Below are 16310 nucleotides of genomic sequence, written 5' to 3'. Positions count from 1 at the left end.
TGATAAGAACTTGAATTTGTTGAGGAAGGTAGGAGAGGAGAAAAATTTGAGGAAGGTAGGAGAGGAGAAAAATAAAAGAAAAAAGAGTGAGAATTTTATTTCTGTTTCGTCGGACTCGAAAAATAATATAGACGGTTATAGTATCACACTAATAATGAAAAATATTATTGATTGATATAGGTTGTTATGCGATCTTTAAAATTAAGATCATGCTAACAAAAAAAAATAAAAAAATATATTATGCTGCAGATTGTTATATGATCTTTAAAATTATGCTAATAATTAGCAATAAATAGTGACAACACTAGAGCTAATGATTTCTTGCATGTTAGGAGCTGATCAATGTAATGCTCGATTCGAATTATTGAAGATCATGTGGGTGAACTGAACTCGTACCATTTCAGCCATGATAAGAGCTCGAATTTGTTGAGGAAGTTTGGAAGCAGAATGCCAGACAAGATTATCGGCAAGTCAAGCTGGCTGGTTGGATTCTCTGAAAGCATAGCATGAAAGATAGGGCCTCCATTAAGCAAATGGGCTGAGCCTGGGCCAAGCATCAAAAAGTTTCAATTGGAGCGGCCCCAAACAACTATGGGCCAACCATGCAGTTTGAATTCGAATTTCAAAAATTCTATCCGTTAGTGCATCGCACCGGAAACCCTAACGGCTATTTTTGCTCGCATAAAATCCCCTTCTCTCCCAATCCCTACCCCAAATATCTGCCCGAGAGATAGAGAGAGAGAGATGGCTGCGACGGCGAGAGCCATGGATGCCTACGAGAAGCTGGAGAAGGTGGGAGAAGGGACCTACGGGAAGGTCTACAAGGCGAGGGAGAAGGCCACGGGAAAGATCGTGGCCCTCAAGAAGACCCGCCTCCCCGAGGACGACGAGGGAGTCCCCTCGACCACTCTCCGTGAGGTGTCGCTTCTCAGAATGCTCTTCTTCGACCCCCATATCGTCCGGTGAGCAAATCTTTGGTTTCCATTGCTATGTATTTTGGGGGTCTTTCTAAGTCGATGGATTTTGATTCTTCTCTTTAGATTCTGTCTTCTGGCTACGGTTTTGTATATCAGTTTTTTTTTTCTTTTTATTTTTGGCTATAAATCTTCTTATGATTCTTGGTCCTTGAATTTCATGAATTAATCAGAGTTTTTTTTCTTGATTCCTGGTCTTGACTAATATTTCCTGCACGGTTTCTTGGTTTTATTTCCTCTTTCCACTAGCGATTTGTCGCTATTTTTGTGGGTAATGTTATTCCTTTGTGCCCGTATGGCATTTGTTCGAGCTTTGCCTCTGTTTCATGTGGTAACAAATATTTGGAGAACACTGGGATGCTATAAAGTTGCTGTTTTGGGATTTGTTTTGATGTTTCTATCTTGTGTTCTTTTAGTTCTTTTTTTTTTAATTTATTTTGGGAACAATGTTTTAATTTTAGCATTCAGTTGGATGATTTATATCTTTTAGATCTTGCCAATTTGCTGAGATTATAATAAAAGATATTTTTTCGAAATTTTGTAGCTCCTTGCTACTTCTCCCTATTAGCTAGTTTCTCTTTTTTAAGTTCACTTTTTGGGCATTTTTATGCATTGGTCTTCTCTCTCACCTTCCAAATTTGTCCAGATTAATAATATCGAGGCTTCTGTTAATTCTTCGCTTCCACTATCATTTCCAGGCTGTTGGATCTCAAGCAAGGCCAGAACAAAGAAGGGAAGACGGTTCTTTATCTGGTCTTTGAGTACATGGACACTGATCTCAAGAAATACATCAGAAGCTTCCGCGCGAACCAGGAGATGATTCCATCCAAAACCGTGAAGGTAACCTTTGTAACAGCTTCTCAGAGACACATATATAACCATGAGTTTTGAACCAAAATTTTTACCAAGGTAGCAAAAATAATTTCTAAAGAATGGATTTTTAAATGGTTATTCATGGGTACATATTTCCTAGGTATTTTCTGCTTTATTAGTCAAAATGACAATATCTTTGTTTTCTTAAATGAAGCAGAACCAATCTATATTCGGCCATTGGGTTTATCAGCCATTATTTATTCTCCATATTATCAATTATCCGAAAGTTATATCTGCAAGTTTTGCCTTCTGCTTTTGGAAATTCAGCATTCAGAATCATGGCCTTTGGAGTTTTGCCTTTTAGTTGAATCGAGATCCTTAGGAGTTGGTATTTTTCTTCCTGCAGATTTTAATGTACCAACTGTGCAAGGGTGTAGCATTTTGCCACGGTCATGGTGTACTGCATAGGTAAAATATATATTGCCACCACCCTCTTTCTAGTTTGTAGCTTGCAAACAGCAGGTCCCATGTTTCTTGATTCACATCTCGTGCTCCCTCTTCATTTGCAGAGACCTGAAGCCTCACAATCTTTTAATGGATCGGAAGACAATGATGCTTAAAATAGCAGACCTTGGACTAAGTAGAGCATTCACTGTTCCGCTTAAGAAGTATACTCATGAGGTTTGTTCTCTAGAAATTATCTTCCACGATTGTGTTCAAGTAACATTATCTTGAGGATTGTATTGTGCCATGGCACCTTGGATGCCATAGTGCTTCTTTTGTTTAAGTTTCATGATTACTGACTACTAGGATAACTATATGTTTCAGATCCTGACACTGTGGTATAGAGCTCCTGAAGTGCTTCTTGGGGCCACACATTATTCAACACCAGTTGATATGTGGTCTGTTGGCTGCATATTCGGTAGGCTTTCACTTATTTCTTTGAAAAAGAGAAGCTTTTTTTCTTTTCTTTTTTTTCTCTTGAAGTAGCCTAAGTTGTGCTTTGCTTGGTTTTCTTACGTTCTAGCTGAACTAGTAACAACTCAAGCACTATTTCCTGGAGACTCAGAACTGCAGCAGCTCCTTCACATTTTCAGGTGAAGTTGTTTCCAATTCCTTTTCTTGTGTTGTTTCCATTTTAGCTTTGAGAAAATTCTTTTCTTACTTCATATTGATCATTTGTTTGCTTATTGTTGCAGGTTATTGGGAACCCCAATGAAGAAGTGTGGCCAGGAGTAAGCAAATTGCCTAACTGGCACGAGTATCCTCAATGGGGCCCCAAGAAACTTTCTTCCGTGATTCAAAATCTTGATGCCGATGGAATTGATCTGCTTTCGGTGAGTCCAGCCTGCATTCATTGATCTGGTTTTCTGTGTGCATAAAAGGAAGCATATTGCCTTAACATATATAAAAACCGAGATGTTTACTTTCCACTAAAATATTAAGCTATTTTTTTAGAGCAATCAAACGTTGAGCTGAAATGCTCTTATCTGTACTTTTTATTTGTTGTAATGGAGTAGAGGGGGTAATGTCTTTCTATCTTCTAATCCCTGCTGCCTGTCTTTTTAACACAAGAAAATTTTCACATTTTGCAGAAGATGCTGCAATATGAGCCTTCAAAGAGGATCTCTGCAAAGAAAGCAATGGAGCATTCATACTTTGATGATGTGGATAAAGCACATTGTGCTGAGACCTTCAAATAGTGGGTACCAAATAGGTGTTTTGGTCCAGAACTATCAAGTTTCTTGTTGTTTTGGTGTGTATAATTGCTTCCCTCAAGCATTGGCAATTGGAGTGGGGAGTTGGTGTGTATGACTACTACGATCTAATCTTTGCGATGTTTTTATAGTCTATCTGAGAAGGGCGGGCAACCAAAACATTTTCAAGAATGCTAACATGTGTATGCTTTGATTTAGTACTACTCTGGCTATGTTATATGGGATTAATATTTGTTTCAAATTTTCATTAGACTTGCCATATTGAAGTACAAAAGTGTGACAATGGAAGATGATTTCAAAAGAGTTCAACAATGGAACAAGCTGGAATGGACAGGAAAAAATTGTTGACTTGCATATGTACTTAAGGTATTAAATTCCTCCGTTGGACCAGCAGAAAACAGTAAGGGCCACAATCTTTGGAATGGAACTTTCTTGGAATGGCTTTCTTACATGTTAAGACTGGAGTTATATTAAAAGTATCCTGCTCCAGAATTTTCATCTTAGTATGGAAGTGGAGAATATACTGAAAGAAATTCTACAAGCTTTTGTCATGGTGGCAACAATAAAGTATGAGGGAAAAATGCTATTCCATAACCACTATTCCTCATGTCTGGACCAAATCAACAATCTCCTTTTTTCAACTCACATGGTAGAAACTTATAATTAAAAAAAAGTAAGGCATTAATTTTCCAATCAAAATACATATGACTGTGGTAAAGCCCAATGAAGGAGGGTGTGGCTATAGTTGAATTAGCACTCCTTTCAATTTTCTGACTTCTATATTCGCAGATTTGCTTCATATTTGATTCTTTTTGAGAACCAGCTTCATGTTTGGTTTCATTTCAGACCATGTTCCATGAAAACACCTCCCACAAAAACAATCAATATGTGGAGCTTATGAGAAGCCTGATGTGTGATCCTTAGGGTTTGATGCTGCCAAGAATTATTCTTTTTATCCCCTGTCCTGAACTTAAAACTGATCATGATACGAGCCACATGAAAAAAGTGGACCACAGGGTGAGTGAAAATGAAGCCAGGGCATATGCCCAGAGAAAAATGACAGAGCACTCACTCTCACCGGCACCAAACAATTGAGTAATAGTACCTGCCATCAAGCATTTTGGTTATATAGGAACTTCGAAAAATTATCACTTAGTTAATGAATCACATATTGAAGAAAAAAATTAAATCACTAGACAAATAACTTATCAGCAAGGACTGATAAGTCCCAGGATTGTATGGCTCATCACAGAACCTAATGAATCATATCAATTTTGCACCACAATTCCATCTAGCAGAAGCATTTCTTACCAATGTTCATCGCAGGTGGAAGTGCATATTGCACCAAAAGAATGAATTGATATAAAGGATCTGAATGCACCAGGCCCAGATGAATGGCCCCTTTAATTACAACTATGCCTACTAGGGGCAACATGATATACCGAACAACTATAACCCCAATAATAATTGACAATCGGATGCCTGAACTTCGCAAGCCTGTAAACATGAACCAGATGCATTTATTTGCATTTATGTTTTGGTTTCTAGCAATGCAATCTACTCATGGAAGTGAAACAGAAGCACATATTCCATAAATACTGAATTACTAGTACCTTTGATAAGATTTCCACCCATTATCAGTGTGAGTGTTGGAATTGCTCCATCACTTCATGCAAAAAAAAGGAAAAGATCAATAAAATGAAAGCTTAAAAAGTCAGCAAGAAAAAAGGCATGATTACTGCAAAGCCAGTGAAAATGAAAAAGATAAAGCAGTTCCCCCCTTTAAAAGAAGGAAAGAAAAAGATATATCAGTTCCCATTGTATGATAAAGTGGAAGAACAATTGATGTCATAATGAAATACTATGTATATTCATGTTTGTATGAGTGCTCTTTATTTTTGATGAACGTTAACATGTAAATGGAAGCAAATCAGGTTGTGGGCTATCCTGTTACTTAGTCATGTCCAAGAAAAACAAGGACATTGTAGAGCTGTCCAGCAGTTCATGCGTGGAAACAAATCTGAACCATCAAATGCATGCATTATTTAGTTTGGCTTTGTTATTACAAACTGATTGTATGAAACTGCCTTAAATGTGGTCTCGTTGAGGCTGTTTTTAAGGGTGTTCTTCCCTTTTACCCCCCAAAAAAGAAAAAATCTAAATCACAGAAGCTCTAAGTCTAGCTTACCCTGGAATAAAGAGTTGAGATCCACAACGACAGAACTGATTTCTGAGATTTTTTTTTTGTGATGGTTTAGAAGTCCAAGAACATATAGTTTAAATTCCAGAAAGAGAGTGCTGTTAGTATGGAACATGATCAGTGACTTTAGTGTTAGATATCAAAAATCTTGGAAAACAGTATATTGATTGTAACCATATTGCTCAGGCATGTGTATTCTACTTCACTCTGTTCTACTTCTACAGTTAGTATTGATGTCATGACATAAGTTAAAATTGTAGCAAATAGCTGTAGAGAAATGTTTGGCTAATTTATGATGGGACTATTAAGTTGACTATTCCATCCTTACCATTCTAATAGTTTGTCTAATTTACCTAGTAACATCATGAGAACTTCTGAGAGAGTGGCATATATTCCTAGAGCTATAAAAAATGGCAAAAGACATGTTCTCTTTCTTTACGAAAAGGTAGTACATATGCACATGCAAATTGCACCAAAATAGTCGCTGCAGGATTTAAAACCTGTCTGCTCCAATGGGAGAAGCATCTGTTGATAAGTTCAGAAAAACGTGCTCCAGCTTAGTATGTAATCTTTAAACTTTAAAGTTAAGCCGATCCAGATGTTTCCTGTAATATGAGGTTGATTCAAGTATGAAACTCCTAGGAGGCTTTAATTCGGTGATGATGGCATGTCAATAACTACAAAAAAGAAATATCTAAATATACACACACACAATATATATATATATATATATATATATATATATATATATATAAATATACGTTATGTATGAAATATGAATGTATTTATGTCTGCCTTAAACATCTTTTCTTCCAAAATCTTGAATTTGTATGGAAAAAGGTGTCGCCTTCTAACAATAGATTTTTTCCAACAGAACAAATAGACATAAACTGTAGTTTGAGAGCCTCATTCCTTCCATACAGCACTAGCTTTGAGAATTGGGGTGTGATGGATTAAAATTTGAGAAATTTTCACAAATCAGGGCTGAGTTTGTACCTAAGGCATATTTAAAAAAAGAGAAACCTACCATATACCTTTCTTGGCTGTGCAGCTTAGGCTCATGCAACCTGGAAGCGACCTTCCAAGATTTCCCTATACTTGTAGAAAATCTAGATGAAGAAGGCAAAGTCTGATGCAGGGACCTAAATATATCTAGTCAAGAATAAGATCATTAAAAGAGAGCATTCCCTGTGTGACTAACTTCACCTATCATATGTTTGTAAACGTGACTAATAAAGTTGTATAAATTTGTGGCTCACAACTTATGGACAAATGTTGTTCCAGCACAGCTATTATATGCATTTCAAGGCAAGGTGAGCTCAAGCTTTTTTTTTTTTGATATTAGGTAGTAAACACTGAAAGGAATCTTGTTTAGAGCATCATGTCTACCATGTAACATGAGTTTCATAGGAGTAGAGTAGCAATCCAAATACCACAAATCAGTAGTACATGACCAACAAAGTTGTATGAACTTATGGCTCACAACTTATCTGTGCAAAATTTCATGAATGACAATTGTCATTGCAACACAGCTATGACAAATGTCATTACAACACAGCTATTATATGCTTTCATTTTAAAAAAGAAAAAAAAACTCAGCTATTATATGCATTTCAAAGCAAGGTGCGCTTAAGCTTTTTTTTTTTTTTTCCTTTTGGTATTAGGTAATAAACACTGAAAGGAATCATGTTTAGAGCATCATGTCTACCAGGTAACATGAGTTTGAGTAGCAATCCAAAGTCTACAAACTAGTACAAAGGATACTGCAGTAAAATCAAAATTTCAGCCTAAGGAATGTACCCCAACAAAGCAGCTGACTCTTGAATCACACGGAGAGGGGCACCCTCACCAATCATCGCTTTTCTAATTTGAGGAATGACTCCAATAACGAAACCAACAATCTACAGAAGAAAGTAGAAAAAGATTGTATCCATAAAATTTTAATAGATGATGCACCTAATAATTGTATATCAAATTCCAACTCAGGCTCTTAAAACATGCATATAAAAAAAAGATATTTCAGTGTCTTGTTCCCTAGTTTAGTAAATAAATATAATGTAAACCCATGGCTAAAGCACTTTGGTGATGGCCCTCTGCAATACCACATTCTGAGTGCTAATTCTTTTATATAAGCATGGCTTTTTAACAGGGTGTAAAATTGTAAGTGTTGTTATCAATAAATGTTTGCAGCCATCTTTTTTTCTGTTTTTTTGTATAAAAAGTATTCTCCTTAGATTGCCTTCCTTTGATGATCTGGAAACATTTTTGAGTCATAACTGCACAATATTGATGTCAGGAACCAAAGAGTCCTTTGGGATCTTTCCTTTTTCCTTTCCCTTTTGTGCATCTTAATGATGGCATTTGATTTGTCTCTGTAGTGAATAATAGAGATGATGCGACGGTATGTTCACTTAGTTGGTTTTGGTTTTCTACATTGATCAAGTTGGTAGTCCTTGCTATCAATCTAGCATGAACTATATGAAGAATCTTGTACTTGTTGCTCCACCTTTGCTGCCTTTTAGTCCACACTTAGAGATGCTCCGTACTTCACTGTGCAAATATGTAATTGCTCAAGATGTTGTACCACCTTCTTGCAGGTATTCTTAATATCCAATAAGAGATGAAAACATCTATTCCTTCGAAGATTCATAAATCTTACTCTTTTATATGATATGAGTTTCCTTGTTTAAGGTGTCTTATATCAGAGTACTAGATAAGCAAAGCCAAGAGTTTCCTTGGATGTAGAGAAGTGTGACATTTTTTTAAAATTCTCTTCTTCAAGCTGATAGATTGCAATGTGCAGGACGTGGTGGCATGCCCGGGATAATACGATTAAGAACGGCTATGTTAAGGATGAGCAGCTAACTTGAAAGTTCAAACCATCATCCCTGACCGACATATAGTCAAGGGAACCATTCACACAATATGGTGGAGCTTCCAAATCTGAGTCTTGAGTATAGTCTCAAGTCTCAACAATGAAAGCATCCTGTTTTAACAATAATGTTGGTATTTTGATGCTAGTCATCCAAAGAAAGATAAATTAATTTTAGATATAACTGAAATTTAATCATTTCATTATATTAGGCTGAAAATTTGAGTTTTTATTGTTTCAATTAGAGGAGTCAGGTAACATTTAATGAAGTTGTTTGCCTAGTGAAATCTTGAACAACTACTTTTGATTTATAATATTACATGATTAAAATGTGATTACGTTTCTTTAAAGACGTACTAATATTGACCAACTTCTAGTCATTCTTTCTAACAATGTAGAAGTACAGTTGTGCATTTAGAGCATTTCAAAAAAAAGAAACAAAAACATCTTAATTTTATTTATTGACATATATTCAGCATGGATCATAGCAATAACTTATAAAATGGTGCTTTTGCAGAAATATGATGAATGACGGCATACCACTCCAATAGTAGAAGGAGCAAACAATTTCTTTAAGTCAATTACTCCTGACAATGTTGACAGCAATTTTCGAGCTTTGACTAAAAATGGTACCTGCAAGGTATCTCAGAAATGTTCAGTCACATGTGATGCAATGAGAAATTCTCAGGGAAGAAATTGTAGATCGTGTGGATGGTTCTTGCTACACAATCACTTGAATCAGCCAATTGTTGCCCTAACTGATATAAGACATATAGTTAGGCTTTACAAGTTACAGAATAGACTAAAGGAACAGTTTTATACCTTTACCAACCATTTTTTTTTCCTATTCTTCTTTTGTCCTGACTCCTGGCGCAGAAATTTAGGAGGCAGTAAAAAACATTATGAGGCTACTAAGAAATTTTAAGCGAGGTAGCGGTAGGGAATACTTCACCCCAACATATATAACACTGAGATTGCATATAATGAACATTAATAAATGACTTTTAAATTCATGTGATGATTAATAAGAGCATTTTTTTCCGGATGGAGAGGTAGCTTCTATTTGTTTTGGTTAATATTTTAGCCACTACGCTTCCAAACCATTACTAATTTGTTTGAAAGTTACTTGAAGTTGACCTTGGGTTCAATGAATGGGGTACCTGCATATGTAAATGCAGATATGCAGAAATATGTATCATCATAATTTCAAATTATTTGGAACATATGTGTTGTGAAAAGATGATACTTTATTAAAGTCTTCACAAAAAATGCTATTGTTAAGGTATATGCAAAGCTCTCTGACATTTCGACAATAGGAAGTTATGAAGTATGAGGGTTTTGTAAATTCTTGGTTCCGTTGTTTAAATCTACAATATCATGAGTTTGAGGACAATAAGTACATCTTGAAAGGCGTGTTTTGGTAAATACTATGTGGAATTGTGGATAATTCAGCCCACAATGTTTCAAGGCACACTCTCATCTTCTCGGTAATTATAGTTATAATGTACAAATTTATTCGATACTCTCTGTCAGCATCTTCAGATCGTTCAAAACAAGGACCGCCGAACCGAGACCGGGACCCGTACCGGTCGACGGTCGGTACAGTTCGGTACCGAACCGAAACTGGTACGGCTAGGACCCACAATGCCAATAATACCACAGTGTCCACAGTCAACCCGGTCTGAAACCGTGTTGACTCGGTGCGAACTGACCGATTCGCACCTAGTCGGCATCGAACCGGTTGGTTCCGGTCCGAAAAAGACCAATTCTGGCTATGGGCCGGAACCAAATTAAAATAGCGAACCGATCCGGTTTTGCACTGGGTCGGTTCGGTACTGCCTGAACTGGGCGGTTCGGCAAACCTTGGTTCAAAATGTATGTACTGACTTAGATAGTTAGATTGATAAAAATTATTTTTAAATGAATATATATCACAATAAGGGATTTGCCAATAAGGGATTGTATTTGCCAATGTTATACTAATAAAGCTGATTTTTATTACCATGGAGGAATAAAAAATATTGGAAACTGATTAGAGCTATAGAAAGGAGTAGAACTTGCGAACAACCTTCATAGTGGAGGACTCATTGGACCTAGATAGAGGAAGTGTGCTTTCATCTGCATAATGACTAGATGTGGAACAGTTATAAGTTGTAATTGCCCCATCTGTGCAGCTCCCTGGAAATAACCTTGTGCTTCCTTCTGGAAACTCCATCGTATGAGGGTGAAAATTGGTATTCATTTTGCCTTTTGCAGCACCTGAAGATACCCGCACAATATTGTAGACATAAGACCACAGAAAGATTGCGCCAATCTGCAATCATATAAACACAGACAGACTTGAGATTTTTTTTTTCATTTTCTATATTACCTAAATGATAAAAATTGCAGTAAATGATAAAAAATCAGTCATCATTTGTCACATTTACAATTAACAATCATTTTGGTCGATCCAATGCATTAAAGTATCACATACCATACTAGTGACAGCAATAAGATGGCATGGTATGATACCAACCCATACAATGCCATGCAGTGCCGTAAGAGGCAAATCCCCAAACACATGCCGAGGCTCATTTTGCAAAAACAGGGTAATGTGCACAGCACCATTGTTACAGACCATCATGCACACGGTACTGCAGCACTTCCCATGCAGTGCCCATATCATGGCTGGCAATGGCATGGTATGTAATGGCATGGAGCAATATGTGTTGAAACCTAGATTCATGACATGATTGTGGATCTGTAGTTCATTCTTGGTAACGATAAAGATTTACTGTATTGCATGTGCAATGCCAAATATAACTATATAGTTAGCGATATTTAAGAAAGAAAAGACTTACAGCCATCGAGAGAGAAGCATATGCTAAGCCATATGTATGACAAACATCGGAAGCACCAAAAGGACTGCCTTTTTCTTTACAAATAGCAGGGACAATAATGAGAAGCATATTGCCTAAATTTCCTGTTAGACCAATTTCATAATTTATTAAAAATATTCTGCTGGAATCATGAACCAAATGATTGAGATTTATCATGCAAAAATTAAATACTTTTCAAAAGATTTGTTGCCAGAATTACTCGATCCTTTCCCTTGAATCACTAAATAATGCAGATTAGCTGCCGATATACATTCAACAGATCCATAATACAAGAACAAGAAATACCAAGTATACTGACAGGTGGGACAAAACTATTAATATTCAAGAATGTCATGGAAACTTATTTTAGACTTTGACCAAGAAAAGAATCCTTATGCACTTTGTTGGGAAAGCCGGACATCTTTTGGGAACTAACAATTAAGATCATGAAACAACAAATTGATAAAAAAACATACTAAAAATCATATTAGCAGCAAGAAGAATACCTCTCTAAGTTTACACTGATTATCTATGAAAATTCTTCGTAATGATTAATAAGTAAAATAGTTAACAAACTACCGTCCGAATAATACCATGAACAAGTTTATTTGAATTATAGGTTGAAGAATAAGTTACAAAAAGTAGATACCATACATAATGCATCACAGATTCGTGTCTAAATGTCAGATAAGCCATTTCACCATGGAAGTGCCTAATTTATTGCTATTTCTGCAGATTTATAAACATGAAATATATCGGCTGATGTATATCTTTCATTACCAGCTGCACAACAGCCCAAAATAAGGCCCCTCAAATTGGTAGGAGCTCTGGTGATTTGGATGACAAGCCATCCAAATAATGAACCGACAATGAAGGTGAGAAGGATATTGATTGGCATAAACCACCTGCACGCATGAACAGAAGTGACTATTACCTCTCTATTTTTCTCCAGATGGACTTAAAATAGAGAAATATCCTGAACAATTAGATAAAAGACAAGTCCTAGCCATTCACTAAAATATAACATTGTTGTTGACTCCTAAGTATATATTTCCAATGTGCGTCTTTTGAGGAAACAAATGGAAAAGCATGCAAGTTCAGATCATATGCAACCAAATGAACCAAAAATGAATATTTAATACAAGCATCATAGTGGTTATCTGAAGCAAAAAACATCAGTCGTTGAGGTCCAAGGATTATTTGGCAAGCAATGATGTGGGGCTATAACAAACGTATACAAGGATAATGTCATAGAAATGCAAGCGGAGCAATGTAAAATGGTGTATAAGAAATTAAGAATGTAGCCTATTCTTGAGTATTACAATTGTGATAGAAGAGAAACAAGTAGAATTGCTGAGAGTAAAGGCTCCTTTATTTGACCATGAAAAGGTAGCAGTCATGTTAGTAGAAGTGCTATAAGTAATGATACATCCAAATGTATCCATATTCAGTTTCCAGGGATTCACATTTTTTCGCCATATTTTGTACTGCAACTTACAAAAACCTGAGCGAAGTTGCACACAGACATCTGGATAAACTTTATGCTTTATAGTAATCGTTATCTATGCCAAGAAGCGTTGCTGCTAAGAGGGCCTGGACTAATTTAAGAACCAATGAGAAAGAAAGGTCATTTAAGCCAATCCTTAAGGATGGAAGGCAGGCTTATATATTTTATGCTTATAATGGTCTCGAAACCATTTAGAGAGAAAATAGAAATAAGAATTAGGCAAACCAGAAGATGCAGAAGTATCGGTAAAAGAAAGTAGGAGGGTGCTGGAGTTTCATCAATTACATTGAATGACAATTTTGCTATTAGGAACTGGGGCAAAGATAAATAGAAAACCTACAATAAAACCATGCTCTCCATAGTGATTGTTCGAGCCAAATTGGTTGACACAAGAGCTGGATTAAATACAAAAAACACGACCTGCATGAAAACAGAGTTTAGCAGTTATCTTAAGAGAAAAATTATAATAAATTAATTAATAAAACAGGAAACACAGGGGTGTATAGTGCGCTCGACAATAAATTAGGGAGAAATGGTGAGGGCTAGCTTGTAGGAATCCTCTTTTCATGCTCATGTTATGGGAATAACATTGGTAGGGTGCAAAAGTACAGGGATTTAGCAGCGTGGTTGATGAAAAGGAGATGGTGTGGCCAAATTGAAGCAGAACCGGCATGCAGCATGTCCAAACAGATGTTGCTTCCTGTGCTTTCACTAACTAAGAAATCACTTCAGAAAATAAAGATTTCTTTTCGCTTAATCTGTCCAACCGAGCCTTTTCCTTTTTATGAGAAAAAGACCGTCTTATTTATATCAAACCACAGAATTTACAAACGGCAAGAAAAACTAGAGCTTCTGCCAACAAAAATGTGCATGTTTAGTACCCCGGTAAGAGCACAAGTCTGGAATAACTACCACAACTTACATTATTCAAATGCTTCCTTGCATCTTCGCTCAGAATTCCAACATTACTTGTTGCGAGAAATGATCCAACACCAGTCACCAGAAGAACATTCATAACCGGCACCGTTGCAGTGATAAAGAGTTCCAAAAAACCCATATCTTGGTATCCTTATCAGCACAGTTTTTCCCCTCCCCTCTCTGTAAACAAAGATCTCATATCAGTATCTTACTTTGCAAAAATATTAAGCACTCAAACAATGAAACTTTGCAGCATAAGAGCATGTCTCCCTTCTGTCAGAAAGTATCCGCATAAATTAATGAAACCAAAGAGTTTCGAATTGGCTTTCGTTGATCTTAACTGGAGTTTTTCCTTTTTCTACATTCATTAAGCATTAAGCATATACTTTGTGGGTTGGCAGTAAATCATAAGTCATATCAGAGGTAATTTCTACTTCTTGGAAGACAATTAAAACCTTTAAACAAATCCTGTCATGAATAGACTATGAAACTGTGAGGCCCAATAGTCCCACATCGGAAAGACTCGTTCCAAAGCCTGGGCATATGAGGCGGGTGTCTCCAAATCCTGCAGACGCGTTTTGGGTGGAAAACAAAACCGGGGAGGGGTGAAGGACGCTTGCGTGAAGCCCCAGAACCGGGACAATATCTGGCAGGGGAGCCCCGTGGTCCCTCCTCATGTGGCCCCCACGTGGGCATTGGGTGCCTCACGTGCCTCGCGCAGGCGGGGGCGTGACATAATGGTATCAGAGCGGACCCGGCTCATAACCTATGTGGACTACGGGGACACTGCAGCACGGATCTATTGGAGCTGACCACGGGCCAATCGTGGTGTTTGTGATTAGATTTGAATAGATATGAACCCTTAGCCTGACGAGGACGTTAGGGCTTGAACGGAGGGAGTATGTGAGGACCCGTGCGGGCGTGTGTTTAGTCCCACATCGGTTATTCGCTGGGTAGATCTTGGGTACTTATACAGGATCAAGGAACCCAAATAATACCTTCCGGCTAGCCATTTTGGGTGAGATCCTGGGTTGTTACAGAAACAACTTATGCTATGAATAGATTATGAATAGACTATGAAGAGACTATGGAAGCCCATTTTCTTCTTAAAAAAAAAAAAAAGCCTTTTTTTATCTATTCAAACAAAAACTCCTTCAAAATTAGAAAAAACAAGAAATATACACCAAATTATTCTCGGCATCTGACCAGTTATACTACATAATGATACCGGTATTTGACCATGTAGTCGCTATCCCCTACAGGAACCAACTTGAACCTCAAAACCGCACTTTACAACTTACAATTCTCAAGTTATTATCTCAAATAAGGGATCCAAAGTCGGAAACCTGCATGTTAAGTATGCCAGATTAGAACTCTGTATTAAAAGACAATCATGAGAGAAATTTATAAAGTTCTAATCTAACTAGACTCACAAATAAAGTATAAAAAATAAAACTGCACTTGTCAAACATTTACACAGATTGTCCTCATCAGCATTTACGATTACTCGCGGTAGAAAGAATATCCCAACTTGTTTTCTTCTCAAAAAAAAAAAAAAAAAGGAGATTCTCTGCATCAACTATCTCCAAAACTTTCCATACAAAAGAAGCTCCTATTGGAACTTCTCCCTGTTTTCACATCTAGTATCTCTAATACTAACAAATGGAGAATCTCACATAAAAGAACAAAACACGACTCGGTCCGATAAAACATTTAGGGAAACAAAATTCGACATTGCAAAAAAAAAAACAGAGAAGAGAGATCACCAGCGATTCAATTGTCACCAATAAGCCTTCATTGCCTTCAGATAGAATTCAGAAAATCTATGCTGCTCAGCGATCTCGGTGCTGTACCACAATAAAATAAACAAAGTATGCTTCCATTCAACCAACTAAAAACAAAAGAGAGCAGTAAAGGAATAGAAATAATTCTTTCTAGAGCAACTTTTTATGTTTTGAAACTTCATTCTGCAATTACCTTTTCTGAAGAAATTCTTGGGTGGCAAAGCCTCCCTCCATCTCATCTCATCTCCCCCTCTCTCTCTCTCTGATTTTTTGCAGCGGTCTCTGAGATCAGAGATTCCGTCACTTTTGACGGAAGGCAGTTGAAGGGATCATATAAGAAAAAGTTGATGGGTTGGCATGCAGCCCACTTTATAAGAAAATCCAAGGTTTAAATTCTTTGTCGCTTTTTCTTTTATTATATTATATATATATATTATATATAATATATATATATAAAATAAATACTCTATACCCACAAAGAGGCAATCAACCCCATGAATTGCACATGAAGGCCCTTCTTCCACAGCACTCCCCTCCTGTGGTCCTGTGGAGTACGACAATGCACCGATGCACTACTTCAGGGAAAATATCTGGTAGCATATTGGATCCTAGGCATTAATTCTATTGGTTTAACCATGGCGCGGTCATGTTCCCAAGCACCGT

At 36.9% G+C, this 16310-nt stretch overlaps 2 protein-coding genes across 2 annotated transcripts; one reads left to right on the top strand and one right to left on the bottom strand.

Moving 5' to 3' along the window:
* The first annotated feature begins 702 nt into the window (after positions 1-702).
* Positions 703-3808, top strand: LOC120105304 (cyclin-dependent kinase B2-1-like). Its single transcript, XM_039117653.1, has 8 exons — positions 703-962; positions 1673-1814; positions 2194-2255; positions 2357-2468; positions 2616-2709; positions 2815-2884; positions 2986-3124; positions 3383-3808. Exons 1-8 carry the CDS (start codon positions 745-747, stop codon positions 3488-3490), a joined length of 945 nt encoding a protein of 314 aa, XP_038973581.1. The 5' UTR covers positions 703-744; the 3' UTR covers positions 3491-3808.
* A 162-nt stretch (positions 3809-3970) lies between these two features.
* LOC120103978 (protein PIN-LIKES 3-like) lies at positions 3971-15985 on the bottom strand. The gene is made up of 13 exons (XM_039117654.1): positions 15841-15985; positions 15630-15710; positions 15165-15209; positions 13868-14043; positions 13286-13365; positions 12219-12343; positions 11421-11542; positions 10646-10891; positions 9118-9210; positions 7506-7606; positions 5119-5171; positions 4817-5002; positions 3971-4610 (listed from the first exon to the last, which is right to left on the bottom strand). Exons 4-13 carry the CDS (start codon positions 14000-14002, stop codon positions 4486-4488), a joined length of 1266 nt encoding a protein of 421 aa, XP_038973582.1. The 5' UTR covers positions 14003-14043; positions 15165-15209; positions 15630-15710; positions 15841-15985; the 3' UTR covers positions 3971-4485.
* Between the last annotated feature and the right edge of the window lie 325 nt (positions 15986-16310).

The sequence above is a fragment of the Phoenix dactylifera genome, unplaced genomic scaffold (assembly GCF_009389715.1).
Source record: "Phoenix dactylifera cultivar Barhee BC4 unplaced genomic scaffold, palm_55x_up_171113_PBpolish2nd_filt_p 000255F, whole genome shotgun sequence".
Classification (NCBI taxonomy): domain Eukaryota; kingdom Viridiplantae; phylum Streptophyta; class Magnoliopsida; order Arecales; family Arecaceae; genus Phoenix; species Phoenix dactylifera.
The sequence above is the reverse complement of the archived record's forward strand: the minus strand, read 5'-3'. Positions and strand labels throughout refer to the sequence as shown.